The sequence below is a fragment of the Salvelinus sp. IW2-2015 genome, linkage group LG33 (genome assembly GCF_002910315.2).
Source record: "Salvelinus sp. IW2-2015 linkage group LG33, ASM291031v2, whole genome shotgun sequence".
NCBI classification, from domain to species: Eukaryota; Metazoa; Chordata; class Actinopteri; order Salmoniformes; family Salmonidae; genus Salvelinus; species Salvelinus sp. IW2-2015.
Genome location: NC_036872.1, coordinates 22690617 through 22708532, shown reverse-complemented (window position 1 = coordinate 22708532; position 17916 = coordinate 22690617). Strand labels below are relative to the sequence as shown.

Below are 17916 nucleotides of genomic sequence, written 5' to 3'. Positions count from 1 at the left end.
ACCATCTGGCAGTCCGACGGACGAATGTGGGTTTGGCGGATGCCAGGACAATGCATAGTGCCAACTGTAAAGTTTGGTGGAGTAGGAATAATGGTCTGGGGCTGTTTCTCACGGTTCGGGCTAGACCCGTAGTTCCAGCGAAGAGAAATCTTAGTGCTACAGCATACAATGACATTCTAGACGAGTCTGTACTTCCAACTTTGTGGCAACAGTTTGGGGAAGGCCCTTTCCTGCACAAAGCGAGGTCCATACAGAAATAGTTTGTCGAGATCGGTGTGGAGGAATTTGACTGGCCTGCACAGAGCCCTGACCTCAACCCCATCAAACACTTTGGGATTAATTGGAACACCGACTGCAAGCTAGGCCTAATCGCCCAACATCAGTGACCGACCTCACTAATGCTCGTGGCTGAATGGAAGCAAGTACCCGCAGAAATGTTCCAACATCTAGAGGAAAGCCTTCCCTGAAGAGTGGAGGCTGTTATAGCAGCAAAGGGGGGACCACCTCCATATTAATGCCCATGATTTTGGAATGAGATGTTTGACGAGCAGGTGTCAACATACTTTGGTCATGTAGTGTATAGTTCATATATAGGACAGACACTGCCTTTAGAATTTTGGGGTGACTATCTGTTGTTCCATGTAATGTAGTGAATCTGTTATTTGATGCGTTTGTATGGGCTAACAGCAGTAAGGCCCAAAATATATTTAAGCCCATAACCATGTGTGTGAAGTGTATACTTTTGTTTCAAAGTAGATTTGTTTAAGACTATCAAAAAACACTGTGTGACCCTGATTTAGCCCACTGCAGTAAAATGTTAATACATCATCCACAGCATAATTATTAACTTGATCATGCTTAAAGAGATATTCAAATGTATGATTTGACATTGTTACCCATCTACCAATCAATGCCCTTCTTATGAGACTTTTGAAAGGCTCCCTGGTCTTTGAATCTGTGGTTGAAATACAATACTTGACTGAGGGACCTTACGGGTGTTGTACAGTACAGTATGTATGGAGAACAGAGGAAGGGTTAGTCATTTAAAAGTCATGCCAACCCCTATTATTTCACACAGAGTGAGCATGTAACATATGTGATTTGTTAAGACAAATTTGGAACCAAAACTCTTCCTAGAGCTGGCCACCCAGGGGAGAAGAGCCTTGGTCAGGAAGGTGAACAAGAACCTGATGGTCACTCTGACAGAGCTCCAGAGTTCCTCTGTGGAGATGGGAGAACCTTCCTGAAGGACAGCCATCTCTGCAGCACTCAAACAATCAGGCCTTTATGGTAGAGTTGCCAGACGGAAGCTACTCCTCAGTAAAAGGCACATGACAGCCTGCTTTGAGTTTGCCAAAAGGCACCTAAAGGACTCAGACAATGAGAAACAAGATGCTCTGGTCTGATAAAGTACAAAAAATAATATACTGCTCAAAAAAATAAAGGGAACACTTAAACAACACAATGTAACTCCAAGTCAATCACACTTCTGTGAAATCAAACTGTCCACTTAGGAAGCAACACTGATTGACAATAAATTTCACATGCTGTTGTGCAAATGGAATAGACAAAAGGTGGAAATTATAGGCAATTAGCAAGACACCCCCAATAAAGGAGTGGTTCTGCAGGTGGTGACCACAGACCACTTCTCAGTTCCTATGCTTCCTGGCTGATGTTTTGGTCACTTTTGAATGCTGGCGGTGCTTTCACTCTAGTGGTAGCATGAGACGGAGTCTACAACCCACACAAGTGGCTCAGGTAGTYCAGCTCATCCAGGATGGCACATCAATGCGAGCTGTGGCAAYAAGGTTTGCTGTGTCTGTCAGCGTAGTGTCCAGAGCATGGAGGCGCTACCAGGAGACAGGCCAGTACATCAGGAGACGTGGAGGAGGCCGTAGGAGGGCAACAACCCAGCAGCAGGACCGCTACCTCCGCCTTTGTGCAAGGAGGHGCACTGCCAGAGCCCTGCAAAATGACCTCCAGCAGGCCACAAATGTGCATYTGTCAGCATATGGTCTCACAAGGGGTCTGYGGATCTCATCTCGGTACCTAATGGCAGTCAGGCTACCTCTGGCGACCACATGGAGGGCTGTGCAGAAAACCGGGAGCAGAAAACCGTATTGAGATCAAATGTTTCATTGAAGACAACATTTTCAGAATGTCGGCCAAAATCCATCTCGATCCATCTTCTCCCACTGCCGGCCAATGGGCTTCCTCTCACTACCATATTTGGTAGTGAGTGGAAACCCCAAACGGATGCTTCAGTTATACGTCCAGTGAAATATCTGTCTCATTGTTATATCTGTGCTAGCTCTGTATATTCTACATTACCTTTATATCAATCAAATGTATTTATAAAGCCCTTCTTACATCAGCTGATGTCACAAAGTGCTGTACAGAAACCCAGCCTAAAACCCCAAACAGCAAGCAATGCAGGTGTAGAAGCACGGTGGCTAGGAAAAACTCCCTAGAAAGGCAGTACATTTGGATAAGCCTCAAGCGAACACTTTTACTGCTGAACACGGACCACGCTTAGCACACAAATACAGAACAGCCAAAGTCCAGAAAACATTTTATTCGTCTTTTTTTTCATGACATGAAGAGCCTGACAATATTCAGCATCATTCAACCCCAGTGCAAAACAGTTTAAAATGATGAGCAACAATCGAGGTGGGCTTGGCATAGGAATACACTGACAATTCTGCACCCAAGATAGATTTCATAATAGACATATCATAACGGCCAATACGACCTGTCTGTTCCAATGTTTTCAACATGACATCACAACATTCAGAGTGAGAAATAAACCCTCCTTCAGATTGAGACAGTACCAAACAGGAGACATAGCTACAGACATCTGAGGCTTTAGAAGAGAAGCTACAGTAGAAGCGCAGATATTCATTTGTCATGTTGTTATGTAATAGAAGAGCTCCTTCAGGACATTCAGTGGTTGCCAACATCTAAGCCAATGCTGCTGCAGCAGAGAGGTAGTTAGCCCGCGACCAGTGGAGGCTGCTGAGGAGAGGACGGCTCAAAATAATGGTTGGTACGGAATGGCATCAAAACACATGGAAGCTGTGTTCGATACATTTGATACCATTATTCTGCTCCAGCCATTACCAGATGCCCGTCCTCCCCATTTAACTGTGCCCTAGACACTGATCCATGGTCAGTTTTACATTTGGTTAAGGTCTGAATTGTTGTGTAACAACCTAGATCTGTTCCTACAGGGAACTTCTACCCAGAGTCAGACGGGAGGCTGATACAATCATCTTCTACCCAGAGACAGACGGGAGGCTGATACAATCATCTTCTACCCAGAGGTCAGACGGGAGCTGATACAATCATCTTCTCCCAGAGACAGACGGGAGGCTGATACAATCATCTTCTACCAGAGACAGACGGGAGGCTGATACAATCATCTTCTACCCAGAGACAGACGGGAGGCTGATACAATCATCTTCTACCCAGAGTCAGACGGGAGGCTGATACAATCATCTTCTACACAGAGTCAGACGGGAGGCTGATACAATCATCTTCTAACCCAGAGACGAAAACAACAGGGCTACCATAGACAACGGAGTACCATAGAGCTCGCACATAGTGAGACAACGTAACCTAGCCCACTAAGCCAGGCTAACCAACGACAGAAGACTGTTGGACTACAGACACAGCTAAAATTGCACTACCCAGGTCTACAGACGCAACACTGTTAGGTCACTCACTAAACTCCTTAAATGGAAAAGACAGAAACAATCAGGCAACCGTGTACTTTAAAAACATACATTGGTATTTAAAGAAGTTGTTGATTTCATTATCACCACCACTTAGATTGAAAATAACCATGGTGCAGCCACCCCTAATATGGATCTACAATTACCTGTGTTTCATACAAGATCCTGAGCCCCTGAAGTGACCCCACATTCATCAGTATACTTTGTTCTTTAGTAAAAACAAAACCATTAAAAGCATTTGACCAGGACTCTTACGTCTATGAGGCATCACACTGTACACACCGTATATATAACCAAAACCAAACAGCAAAAACAAAAGAAAAAATCTGCACGCACAGAAAACATGAGCATTAAGCAACGTAAGGATAGTAGTAGCATTTACACAATAATTACATCTTCACAAGCATTGTGAGAGAGTGAAATATTCTGTACACAGATTGCCTCGTACGCAAAGGAAAAGTGGTCTTAACTATACACCTTCAATCTGAATAAAGCTAGACAGCAGACCAGGTACATTCATGTTCATCTAACAATGGTTTCAGTATGACATTAACTGTCAAAATGTAACAATGAAAGTTACGTCAACAGAAGTGCTGGGGGGTTTAGTTCACCCAACAACGTTTACACCGGGGGTGCTCAAACTCTTGGGCTTGGTGTACCAAAATATAATCTGAGTGATGAGCTGCGGCCCAAACAAAGGAATCATTTATTTAGAAATATAAAAAGGGAAACAGCTTTTTAGGGTCRTGAAACATGAATCAAATCATAGCCGTATAACTTGACACCTAACAACACATTCTGATTGCCAATATGTTAAAGCAGATTTTCAGCAATTCAACATGACTAATTTCATGTGATTGTACATATTTTGCCACATTTAATGCWAATTCCCTGCAGTTCTACACATTTTGCTATGGCTTATGCCATGTTCCTATGATATCTGTGAGAGTGAATAACAAAATGAAATGAGGGGCACCCTGGAGCTCAGGGCCCCTGGACACGTGCCTTGGATGCCCAGTCAGTAATTCGGCCATGATTACTACAAGGTTTAGATAGCTGGCTAGACTAACTTACTTAGCAATGGATGTTAGCTGACATGGGCTAGTTGATTGACTGACATAACAAGAGGAAAACTGCTGAGGCACTACCAAATGTTGAAATGACACGTTATGTTTTCTACTATGCTGGTAGTAACAGTAAGTTGTGAACCCGACTGACTTCCTAAAAAAAGGAAGTCAGTCGTGGGCCCCCTAGTGGTCCTTGCTGGCCAAACCAAACGTTGTCCCCTGGTTTATACCAACAGACCAAAACACTTCTTGAGGTCTAACAGACGGACAGTGGTGGAAATGTGGTAGTTTAACTTTGGGAGCATCTAAACCCGGGGTCTCAAACTAATGTTGCCCTGAGGGCCGCATTCGCTCTTTAAAAACAAAGATATTTTAAAAGTGCCAAAATCTGCAAAACAAATTGTCCTCTATCCATCATTTTGAGAATTTGATGCTCCCCGACTGTCTAGTTTTCATTTCAGTTATTATTAGTGAGCTGGACAGTCAATAAACGGTATAAATATAGCGCCATTAACATTTTTACACAGTTTAAATTTAGTTTTAGTCATTTTTAGTCCCACATTTTTGGGGGGACACCACTGATCTAAACAGTAAGGTATTTTCCTTCAACATATACACGTTCTGGCTGTAGCCTGCTGAGCGTGCCTACTGTACATGGTCACCTAACCCCTTTGTATTGTGTGGCAGCTCTGTAGCCTTACTCTGGCCTTCAACAGACATTCTCCCATCTCCCCATCCTCCCCCAGACAGTAGGACAGTCATTTGTGAAGCACGTTGAGTTTGAAAGAAAGACACTCTGCTGTGTGTCCAGGCATGCTGTTGTGATGAAAGCGGTGTGAAGGTTTGGTCGACAGCATAGAGAGAGAGGAGTTAGAGTCCGATTGATACGGGGTCAGATACACAATCTCTAGAGCAACCCTGAGCTGGCTACTACAACTCATAGGAAACCCTGTTCCCTATATAGTGAACTACTCTTGATCATAGTGAAAAATAAAGTAGCCACTATATGGGGAATATGATGTCATTTGAGACACAAGCCCTACTATAGTGCAAACACTGCTGTTGCCATGGCAACTTGGCGCTCGGAGCAGGTTGCCGGGAGCGACAGTTGCCAAGCAGCCATGTTAGAGCCAGATTCTGAGTGTTGGGAGGTTCCTGTCCATCCAGAGCTGGTTCAGTCTGATGGTCTCTAAAGCCTCCTTGACGCTACGCATCTGAGACCCCCGCTCCTTCAGACTGGAGAAGAAACCCTGGACCTACACACACAGTTGACATGAGAGAAGACCAACACATACTAGGCATCTGATACACAGACACGATATAGAGTCGGCATGGTTCTGAGGTGTAAGCTCACCTCCTCCAGGTGTGTCTGAGTGGAGAACTGGGAGGTGGTGGACTTGATGATGCTTTGGATGGGATAGGACCCCACTGGGAACCTACACACACACAATCAAAATCAGGCCATTTTTTCACAACAGCCAATAGAAACAGGCCACTTCTCCACAAGAGCCAATCGAAACAGGCCAGGCTCCACAAGAGCCAATCAAAACAGGCTAGGCTCCACAACAGCCAATCAAAACAGGCCCACTGATATCGACTGGGAAACTATTGTTTTTGGGCTCATTGTTCTGTAGGTTGATGCTGTAAGTATGTAAATGTGCACTGACTATACCAAACATTAGGAACACCGTCCTAATATTGAGTTGGACCCACTTTTGCCCTCAGAACAGCCTCCATTCGTCAGGGCATGGACTCTACAAGGTGGCGAAAGCGTTCCACAGGGAAGCTGGCCCATGTTGACTTCAATGCTTCCCACAGTTGTGTGTACTCGGTTAGATGTCCTTTGGGTGGTGGACCATTCTTGATACACACAGGAAACTGTTGAGCGTGAAAAAGCCAGCAGCGTTGCAGTTCTTGACACAAACCGGTGCACCTGGCACCTACTACCATACCCCGTTCAAAGACACTTAAATATTTTGTCTTGCCCATTCACCCTCTTAAATGGCACACATGCACAATCCATGTCTCAATTGTCTCAAGGCTTAAAAATCCTTCTTTAACCCGTCTCCTCCCCTTCATCTACACGTATTAAAGTGGATTTAACAAGTGACATTAAAAAGGGATCATAGCTTTCACCTGGTCAGTCTGTCATGGAACGAGCAGGTGTTCTTAATGTTTTGTACACTCAGTGTATAATTGATCTAATTCATAAGGTGGCACTCACTTCTCTATGATCCTGTCCCAGTTCTCTTTGACAAAGTCCCAGACGAACAAGTGGCCAACGAAGCCATCGCTCATGGTGCTGATGACCAATGGCAGCTCCTGGGTCTGGATAATCCCTCCCTCGAGCCCCACGCTCAGAATCCTGAAGGAGGAGGTGTTTAGAGTGATGCAGAGACACACACCATAGGCTGCTACAAACATATCAGGGCACAGCTTGGGCACATTTMACATTTTAGCCATTTAGCAGACACTCTCATCCAGAGCGACATAGTTAGTCCATTCATCCTAAAATAGGTAGGTGGGACAACCACATATCTCAGTCATAGTAAGTGCACTTTTCCCCCAATAAAGTAGCTATCAGCAAAGTCAGATCTAGTAAGGGGGCAAAAAGTGAAGTGCGAATGTTAGTTCACGAAAGCCTCGGGCATGAGGAGGGGGTGCGAAAAGAGGGGGAGGGTATTTAAAATACTCCTTGAAGAGGTAGGGTTTCAGATGTTTTCAGGAAGATGGGAAGGGACTCTTCGGTCCTAGCTTCAGGGGGAAGATCAGCTTGAGTACAGCTGTATGTCTCTCTGCACAAACTCTGGGTAGAGGTTAGTTGGCCAGTTAATCTGTCTGTAAATTGATTAAGTACCGTGGGCCCACACTCACTCTCTCCCTTACCATACGATGCTTTGTGGGTCCTGTGTGGAGGCCAGGGCCTGCAGTATCTTGCGTTTCTCAGAGTCATACGTGGTGGAACTGTAGGCCTCCATGAGAGTATGCCATCTGAGGTCAGACTGGGCCGCTACAGAGAACACCACTCGCTGCAGATCACCTGGGATCCTGGAGGAGACAACAGAGCACCACAAGATCACTATAGAATAGATATCTAGCTTTACTACTGATGAAGACCATGGCGGTCAAAAAATCAAAAAGTATATATATTTTTTAAACCAGCAAAAGTATATATTCTTATATTTAAACTCTAAAGTCAGTTGGTGTGTGTACCTACTGTTTGGTTTGGTTGGAGTTGGTCCACTGGTCGTAGAGGGCCGTGGCCTGGTCAGTACAGTTCTGCCGTCCCAGACTACAGGCCATCTCTAGCAGGGCTGACCTCAGCTCCTGTCTGGACACACTCTCCTCCTCTCCCCAGTCCTGACTGTCCATCAGCTGGCCAAAATGACCCCAAATGTACACCTTAAACACACATTACAAAGTGAAAGCACAGTCAGTGTGTCCCAAATGGTGGGACTAGGCTCCAAAACAAGGTACCTGACAATCTAGTGTGTGTGTGCATGCGTGCATTTACCTTCATGCGGGCCACCAGTCTTTGCTCCTGTCTCTTGTCCAGTAGTCTGTAGACAGAGCTGAGCTGTGACAGGGCCTCTGTCAGAGGAACAGTCTCAGTCTCATTGGTGGCATATTCCAACAGATTTAAAACATGACGGAAGGACACACGACCCAGCCTGATGAGGGGGAGAGAAAAATAGACAATAGATCTGAATGAATTCTGTCTATTTGTGTCTGTGGAGCTAAAAATGCAGACATTCACACAATCGTACAAGTCCAGGCAGAGCATTAAGGCAGGCCTCCAATTATGATCTTTTTTTTTTTAAGTGGTCATTGCTGTCATCCTACCTGGTAAAATGAGGTTAAAAATAGATGAATCTATGTATAATCTATTTATAACCTTATTTACCAGGTAGGTTGACTGAGAACATTATTTTTTACAGCATCGACCACAAAAAAAAAAAATGAATTGAGTCTTTCTGAGAGACAGACATCCATCTCCCAGCTACTATTATCATTGAGCGTACCATGCCACAGTACAAACACACACACTGACCTGGACAGGGCAAAGATGTTGTGTATGAGTGAAGCGCGGTCGTGGGGTGTGAGTATGTTGATATCAGTCTTAAGAGCATCTATGAGAGTGGCCCAGCCCTCGTCTCCATAGTGAACTATATAGAAGCCTGTGTTCATGTAGTTCAACTTCAGCCACTTCACACTGTCCGACACATTCAGAGTCGCTAATTGGAAACACATAACAATGCACTTAGACACATGGTCATGCTTTTACCTAGAACCTCAGCGCATACAACCAGCAGGCTACTATATACAGTGCCTTCGGAAAGTATTCAGACCCCTTGACTTTTTACACAGTTTGTTACYTTACAGCCTTATTCTAAAATGGATTATTACATTTTTTATTAAATCCTCAGCAATCTACACACAATACCCCATAATGACAAAGCGAAAACAGGATTTCAGACATTTTAGCAAATGTATTAAAAATAAAAAACAGAAATACCTTATTTACATAAGTATTCAGACCCTTTGCTATGAGACTKGAAATTGAGCTCAGGTGCATCCTGTTTCCATTGGTCATCCTTGAGATGTTTCTACAACTTGGAGTCCACCTGTGGTAAATTCAATTGATTGGACATTATTTGGAAAGGCACACACCTGCCTATATAAGGTCCCACAGTAGACAGTGCATGTCAAAAACCAAGCCATGAGGTCGAAGGAATTGTCCGTAGAGCTCCGAGACAGGATTGTGTCGAGCCACAAACCTGGGGAAGGTTACCAAAAAATCTCTGCAGCATTGAAGGTTCCGAAGAACACAGTGGCCTCCATCATTCTTAAATTGAAGATGTTTGGAACCACCAAGACTCTTCCTAGAGCTGGCCATCTGGCCAAACTGAGCAATCGGGGGAGAAGGGCCTTGGTCAAGGAGGTGACCAAGAACCTGATGGTCACTCTGACAGAGCTCCAGAGTTCCTCTGTGGAGATGGGAGAACCTTCCAGAAGGACAACCATCTCTGCTGCACTCCAACAATCAGGCCTTTATGGTAGAATGGCCAGATGGAAGCCACTCCTCAGTAAAAGACACATGACAGCCCACTTGGAGTTTGCCAAAAGGCACCTAAAGACTCTCAGACAATAAGGAACAAGATTCTCTGGTCTGATGAAACCAAGATTGAACTCTTTGCCCTTGAAGCCAAGCATCATGTATGGAGGAAATCTGGCACCGTCCCTATGGTGAAACATGGTGGTGGCAGCATCATGCTGTGGGGATGTTTTTCAGTGGCAGGGACTGGCAGACTTGTCAGGATCGAGGCAAAGATGAACAGAGCAAAGTACAGAGAGATCCTTGATGAGAACCTGTTCCAGAGCTCTTAGGACCTCAGACTGGGGAGAAGGTTCACCTTAAGCACACAGCCAAGACAATGCAGGAGTGGCTTCGGGACAAGTCTCTGAATGTCCTTGAGTGGGCCAGCCAGAGCCCGGACTTCAACCCGATTGAACATCTCTGGAGAGACCTGAAAATAGCTGTGCAGCGACTCTCCTCATCCAACCTGACAGAGCTTGAGAGAATATGCAGAGAAGAATGGGAGAAACTCCCCAAATACAGGTGTGCCAAGCTTGTAGCTTCATACCCAAGAAGACTCGATGCTGTGATCGCTGCCAAAGGTGCTTCAACAAAGTACTGAGTAAAGGGTCTGAATACTTATGTAAATGTGATATTTCAGGGGGGGTTTTATAAATTGGCAACAATTGTGTTTTTGCTTTGTCATTATGATGTATTGTGTTATAGATTGACGAGGGGAAATGAGGCTGTAACGTAACAAAATGTGGGAAAAGTCAAGGAGTCTGAATACTTTCCGAATGCACTGTATATATCCATATTAGAGGTCGACCGATTAAATCGGAATGGCCGATTTCAAGTTTTCATAACAATCGGAAATCTGTATTTAAAAAAAAAAAAAAATTATACACCTTTATTTAACTAGGCAAGTCAGTTAAGATCACATTCTTATTTTCAATGATGGCCTAGGAACAGATTTTTAACCTTGTCAGCTCGGGGGATCCAATCTTGCAACCTTCCAGTTAACTAGTCCAATGCTCTAACACCTGATTACATTGCACTCCACGAGGAGCCTGCCTGTTACGCAAATGCAGTAAGCTAAGGTAAGTTGCTAGCTAGCATTAAACTTATCTTATAAAAAACAATCAATCAATGACTGTCATTGCTCCAATGTGTACTTAACCATAAACATCAATGCCTTTCTTAAAATCAATACACAAGTATATATTTTRAAACCTGCATATTTAGCTAAAAGAAATCCAGGTTAGCAGGCAATATTAACCAGGTGAAATGGTGTCATTTCTCTTGCGTTCATTGCACGCAGAGTCAGCGTATATGCAACAGTTTGGGCCGCCTGGCTCTTTGCGAACTAATTTGACAGAATTTTACGTAATTATGACATAACATTGAAGGTTGTGCAATGTAACAGGAATATTTACACTCATGGATGCCACCTGTTAGATAAAATACGGAACGGAATAAACGTTTTGTTTTCGAGGTGATAGTTTCCGGATTAGTCAAAGGTATATGGTTTAGAGAGAAATAGTCGACGCGCTATAATTCTTGTAATAACTTGCGGCTGAACTTGAAAGGGGTTCCTTCGTTATTTTACCGTTCATGTCTTCCATAGAGAATGTCTTGATCTACTTCAAATAAGGTCTGTGTTTCGCGGAGGAGCAGACTAACAGGGGACCATGCAGACGAGCTCTGCTTTCTGCACTACAACCTAAGACCCATGAAAGCTGGTGGTTCGTTTTAACATATGTTCATGTTATTTGAGACTAAATTGATTTTATTTATGTATTATATTAAGTTAAAATAAAAGTGTTCATTGTTCATTCAGTATTGTTGCAATTGTCATTATTACAAAAATGTGTGTGTGTGTATGATATATATATATATATATAAATACATATTTATTTTTTTATTTTTTTAATCAGCCGATTAATCGATATCGGCCTTTTTTGTCCTCCAATAATCGGTATCGGCGTTGAAAAATCATAATCGGTCGACCTCTAATCCATATGTATCACAAGCAATTAAAATCATAAAGGCTTGCTTGTCCTGAATTAGACAATTCATGAAGTTAGTCAAGCTCACTGACAACTACAGAGCTGAATGTACAGAGTTTTACCGGTCTTGTTCTTTTCCTGTCTTATTATTTACCTGTCTTATTTCTTAGCGTGAAGATCTGTCTGCAGGAAGGGGCAGAGCTACAGCTGTCATTCACATACGTCACAGGGATATGCCACAGGCTGAGGAGAACACAAAGAAAGGTTGGTGTGAATGTGTGTGTGTGAGAGAGTATGTGTGAGAGAGTGTGTGTGTGTGAGAGTGAATGTGCGTGAGAGTGCGTGTGCGTAGAGAGGTGCATGAGAGTGCGTGTGTGTGTGTGAGAGTGTGTTGTGAGTGTGTGTGAGAGTGTGTGAGAGTGTGTGTGTGAGAGTGTGTGTGTGGTGTGTGCGTGTGTGTGAGAGTGTGGTTGAGAGTGTGGTGTGCGTGAGTGTGTGTGTGAGTGTGTGAGAGAGAGTGTGTGTGAGAGAGAGTGTGCGTGAGAGAGCGTGTGCGTGAGAGAGCGTGCGCGTAGAGAGAGAGTGCGCGTGAGAGAGGGTGCGCGTGAGAGAGCGTGCGCGTGAGAGTGAGTGTGTACGCGAGAGTGTGTGTGCGTGAGAGTGTGTATGCGTGAGAGTGTGTGTATGTGAGAGTGTGTATGTGAGAGAGAGTGTGTGTGTTGGTGTGTGTGAGAATGCGTGTGCGTGCGTGTGCGTGAGAGTGGCGTGTTATGTGGTGAGAGTGTGTGCGAGCGAGTGAGTGCATGTCTCACTTAGAGGTGTGTGTGGCATTGTCTGCGGAGAACAGGAAGTGTTCCTGTGTGAGCGTCACGTGACCACCCTTGCGGCTGACGGTGACTAATGGGAAGCCTTTTTGCAGCGTCCATGTTCTCATCATGTCTGACACACTCTCCTGCTGGGGAAGCACCTGGGCCTGGAGCATCCAGAACCAACAATCATCAATAATAAATATAAAGAATCTACTAATTTGACTATTCATCACCATGGGAGAGAGATGGAGTATCAGCATCAGTAGTACTAATACAACAGACACGACACCCCCACGTAATACAACAGACACGACACCCCCACGTAATACAACAGACACGACACCCCCACTTAATATAACAGACAAGACACACCCACTTAATACACAGACAGGGTGACCGTTGTGAAAAGAGGAAGGATATGGCGCCAGATTTTACAGCCGCAAAATAAGGAACCTGTGAAAATAACTAATCAGGAAACGGAGATAGAGTGTCTCAGACAGACCACACCTACCTGGGTGAGACTGTTCCAGAGGTCTTCAGTAACAGTGTTAGATCCTCTGTAGTTATCCAGGTATTCCATGAGTCCTTTCCTGAACTGACCGTCTGGCAGAGTGGTTTTCAACATCAGCAGGAGGGAAGCACCCTAGAGACACACACGGACACAGACAGACAGACAGACAGACACATTACTGCTGTGACTACAGCACCAATATCCTTCACTCTACTAATCAATGAACTTTTAAGCACATTTGTGAGTAAAGCTCAAGACTGTACCTTCTCATAGGTGACAGAGTCAAACATCTCAGACACCTGCTCAGGTGTGGTCACCTGGGATGACACTGACACTGGGTGGGAGGAGTTTAAAGAATCTTTGGCCATGGCCTTAAAGCGCACCCCCAGGAACACATTGCCCTGGAGACAGAAGACAGATCATCAATCCACGGTTATCTAAACCTACACTGACACAGCACCTGCATGTGTGACGTGGTGCTGCTTACTAGGTCCAGCTGTGGGAACTCTGTCATTAGGGACGTGTACTGCCAGTAGGTGGCGAAGCCTTCGTTCAGCCACAGGTCATTCCACCAACGCATCGTCACCAGGTTCCCAAACCACTGACACACATCACAACGGAATTAGAACAGTTTTATGACCGCTTTATAACACTATCATAATGAGCATTACAGCACTGTTATAGCAACTGCATAAAACAGCATTAAGACTGCTGAGATACACATATGTTCCATCACCTTGTGGTAGCCTACACACACACACACACCAGACAAACACACACCTGGTGAGCGAGCTCGTGGGCTACGACGTTAGCGATGAGTTGTTTGTCGAGAGGAGAGGACTGGTTTTCCACCAGCAGGCTGGTCTCTCTAAAGGTGATCAGACCCCAGTTCTCCATCGCTCCCGCCAGAAAGTCTGGGATAGCCACCAGGTCTGGAGGAGGTGGAGAGAAGGAAGGAAGAGTAGAGAGAGAGAGGGACGGAAAGGTGGAGGGGTAAATACCAAGGCATATTTTGTGTCTCATTATCGAAAACATTACACTTTTCTCTCACACATTTTCAAATGAATCTTCTGGCCTTCATACTACAATGCATTCAGAAAGTATTCAGAACCCTTGACTTTTTCCACATTTTGTTACAGCCTTAATATAAAAAAATAAAAAAATGAAATCCCTAATCGATGAGTTTATTGTGTGAGGGCTGAGTGTCTGTGTGTTGTGTCTTTCTGTGTCACCTATCACCTAGTTTCCTCAGAGGGTAGACGATTTCAAAGAAGGTGTTGTAGAAGTGCAGCAGCTTGGAGGCTGTGTCCAGAGCATAGTGTGTGTGTTCCTTCTTCTCTGGCACAGAGTACACTGACACCTAGAACACACACACCATAGAAATGGAATAAATACATTAGATCCCAAAATAGGGGGATAGGCACAGAGTAGACAGTTGCATTCCAGTGTTTTGCAGGCCATAGAAATAGTGTGAATATATTGTGAGGCAGGGATTCTGTACGTACCAGTGTATTGGAAACGTTTCTAGTGATGCTGGTGAAGTTGGCTACGATGAAGGCCACCAGGTAGGTGCTCATATTAATGCCAGTCTGCTCAAACTCATCCTCCAACAGGCCGCTGGGTAATGTAGTCGTCTTAGCCTGGGGAACACAACAACAGTTATATTAACAGATTATTTAATCACTGGCATTCTTCATGTCAAGTGTCTCCAGTAATCACTTGATATCACACATCACGTATTTGATTTTGTAATGTATTGATGCATGTTTACCACTTAAAAACACACTGGTGCAGGCAAACTCTCAAGCGCGCGCACACACACACACACACAGTACCTGGGGCATGTTGGACAGAGTGATGTATCCAGGCTCCCTTGTGATCCTGACCAGGAAAGTGGCTTTAAAGGCCGGCTCGTCAAAACAGGGGAAGGCCTTCCTGGCTGCCTGGGGCTCAAACTGGGTGGCAGCTAGGACCCTGAGGAGAGGGTGGCCAGAGTCACACAGAGAGCGAGGACTAGGCTCAAACTGGGTGGCAGCTAGGACCCTGAGGAGAGGTGGCCAGAGTCACACAGAGAGCGAGGACTAGGCTCAACTGGGTGGCAGCTAGGACCCTGAGGAGAGGGTGGCCAGAGTCACACAGAGAGCGAGGACTAGGCTCAAACTGGGTGGCAGCTAGGACCCTGAGGAGAGGTGGCCAGAGTCACACAGAGAGCGAGGACTAGGCTCAAACTGGTGGCAGCTAGGACCCTGAGGAGAGGGTGGCCAAGTCACACAGGAGGCGAGGACTTAGGCTCAAACTGGGTGGCAGCTAGGACCCTGAGGAGAGGGTGGCCAGAGTCACACAGAGAGCGAGGACTAGGCTCAAACTGGAGTTGTAGTTTACTACTTCAACAAACATTGTCAAGTTTACACACTATTACAGAATGCATCTCACTGCATTCACCCTGAGTTAAGATGTTATTTTTAGAGCAAACTTTAGTACATCGTTTTTTAAATAATTTTGCTTACCTCTTGGCTCCAGTCTTGTCGTTGTAGGAGCTGTTGTAGAAGCCGTCATAGGTGTGTGAGAGGTTGGCTGCATAGTCCAACGTTAACACACACACCTGGCCTACCTTCAGATCCTCTGGGAAGCTGACAGCTATCTGCTGCCATGGTTTATACTCCAACACCTTCACCTCAACACTCTTATCCTCTCCAACCTGGAAGGGTTATAGTAAAAACAGCATTTAATAAGGTAAAACATAGTCTAATAAAACATTACTGAGCAAGGGAAAACAACTATCTAGGGAAAACATCATTATCGAGGTAAAACAATTTATCTTCACAGGGGAAGCAAATCTTACTCTCTCTACACTGCTAGTCAGACAGTTACACACTGTGCATTAATATAAGAATGATTACAGTTAAAAATCGAAACCTTTAAAGCTGTATTTCTCTTCATAATATTTTCAAGTAATTAGCAATGGCACGGCTGATCATAGGCTACCTGGAAGGTTGCCTTGGTGATAATGAGTTCAGAGCTGTGCAGAACTATGCGCTTGGTGTCATGTAGTATTGTCATGTTGATGACAGTGCGGCCAGTGAAGGTCATMGAAGTCAGGTTAGGGGTCAAGGAGAGGTCATAGTTCACAGGCCGTACACTGGCTGGGAGTCGGAGCTCATTCCAGGGAAACAGCTCCCCATTGGTGCTGTTAGGAGTGGAGGAGTTAGCCTTACCACAGCCAGCCTGGGGAGAAAGAGGATCAACACAGTGAATACACACAGTTACTTCAGAAAGTATTCACACACCTTGATTTTGTTGTGTTACAGCCTGAATTTTAAATGGATTAAATTGAGAATGTGTGTCACTGCACTACACACAATACCCCAGAATGTCAAAGTGGAATTGTGTTTTTCAACATTTTTACAAATTAATTCAAATTTAAGGCTGAAATGTTTTGAGTCAATAAGTATTCAACCTCTTCGTTATGGCAAGTCTAAATAAGTTCAGGAGTAAACGTGCTTAACAAGTCACATAATAAGATACATGGACTCACTGTGTGCAATAATAGTGTTTAACATGATTTTTGAATGACTACCTCAACACTGTACCCCACACATTCAATTATCTGTAAGGTCCCTCAGTCGAACAGTGAATTTCAAAAACAGATTCAACTACAAAGACCTGGGAGGATTTCCAATGCCTCGCAAAGAAGGGCACCTTTTGGTAGATGGGTAAAATAAAAAGAAGCAGACATTGAATATTCCTTTGAGCATGGTGAATTTAATAATTACACTTTGGATAGTGTATCATTACACGCAGTCACTATACAGATACAAGTGTCCTTCCTAACTCAGTTGCCAGAGAGGAAGGAAACCTCTCAGGGATTCCACCATGAGACCAATGGTGACTTTATAAACAGGTACAGTGTTTAACCTGTTGAGGACAGAGGGCGCTGTTTTCACTTTGGGGGAAAATCGTGTCCAATTTAAACGGCCTCGTACTCAATTCTTGCTCGTACAATATGCATATTATTATTACTATTGGATAGAAAACACTCTCTAGTTTCTAAAACCGTTTGAATTATATCTGTGAGTAAAACAGAACTTCCTGATCAGGAAGTGGAAAATCTGAAAACGATGCTCTGTTCTAGGGCCTGCCTATAAATGGGCTTGATACGTATAAATATACATGCACGTCATACACCTTCCAATAGATGTCAATAGCAGTGAGAGAAGAAATGGAGTGTTTATCTTGTCTGAGGTGGAATAAAAGCTCTTGGCATGACGTGTCACCCATTTCCTGTTTTCTGGAAAGCGCGAGAAGGAGCCTGGGATTGCCTTCTGGAAAGCTGTCGTTATAGACCACTAATATCTCCGGCTTTGATTTTATTGATAAATGTGACAATATCATCGTAAAGTATGTTTTTTCAATATAGTTTTATTAGATTATTGAAATTTTTCGGGACGTTAGGCGTGTTGCGTTGTGTGCCTTTGTTCAGGAAGGAGAGCTTGCGCGCTACTTTGCTAGTCTTCTGTGCTAATTGACTGGAGAAGAGGACGTTCTAAAACCAAACAACGATTGTTCACGACAAAGGACCCCTTGTACAACATTCTGATGGAAGATTGTCAAAAGTAGGACCCATTTTATGATGCTATTTCATATAATCTGTCGAACATGTGTACTATTAGGTAGCGCCCAGATTTTGGGCACGCTCTCGTATAACATAA

At 44.3% G+C, this 17916-nt stretch overlaps 1 protein-coding gene across 1 annotated transcript in view; it reads right to left on the bottom strand.

Annotated features, from left to right (window-relative positions):
* Nucleotides 1-2560: 2560 nt before the first annotated feature.
* Nucleotides 2561-17916, bottom strand: part of LOC111958167 (leucyl-cystinyl aminopeptidase-like) — a 20118-nt gene continuing 4762 nt past the window's right edge. The window contains exons 2-19 of the mRNA XM_023979354.2: nt 16193-16432; nt 15715-15905; nt 15043-15181; nt 14713-14847; nt 14447-14567; nt 13988-14139; nt 13695-13808; nt 13471-13608; nt 13208-13339; nt 12700-12860; nt 12042-12130; nt 8853-9036; nt 8316-8472; nt 8019-8203; nt 7688-7849; nt 7026-7166; nt 6156-6237; nt 2561-6057 (exon numbers count right to left, since the gene is read on the bottom strand). Coding sequence (XP_023835122.1) covers nt 5926-6057; nt 6156-6237; nt 7026-7166; nt 7688-7849; nt 8019-8203; nt 8316-8472; nt 8853-9036; nt 12042-12130; nt 12700-12860; nt 13208-13339; nt 13471-13608; nt 13695-13808; nt 13988-14139; nt 14447-14567; nt 14713-14847; nt 15043-15181; nt 15715-15905; nt 16193-16432 — 2655 coding nt within the window. The 3' untranslated portion in view covers nt 2561-5925. The remainder of the gene's footprint in view (nt 6058-6155; nt 6238-7025; nt 7167-7687; nt 7850-8018; nt 8204-8315; nt 8473-8852; nt 9037-12041; nt 12131-12699; nt 12861-13207; nt 13340-13470; nt 13609-13694; nt 13809-13987; nt 14140-14446; nt 14568-14712; nt 14848-15042; nt 15182-15714; nt 15906-16192; nt 16433-17916) is intronic.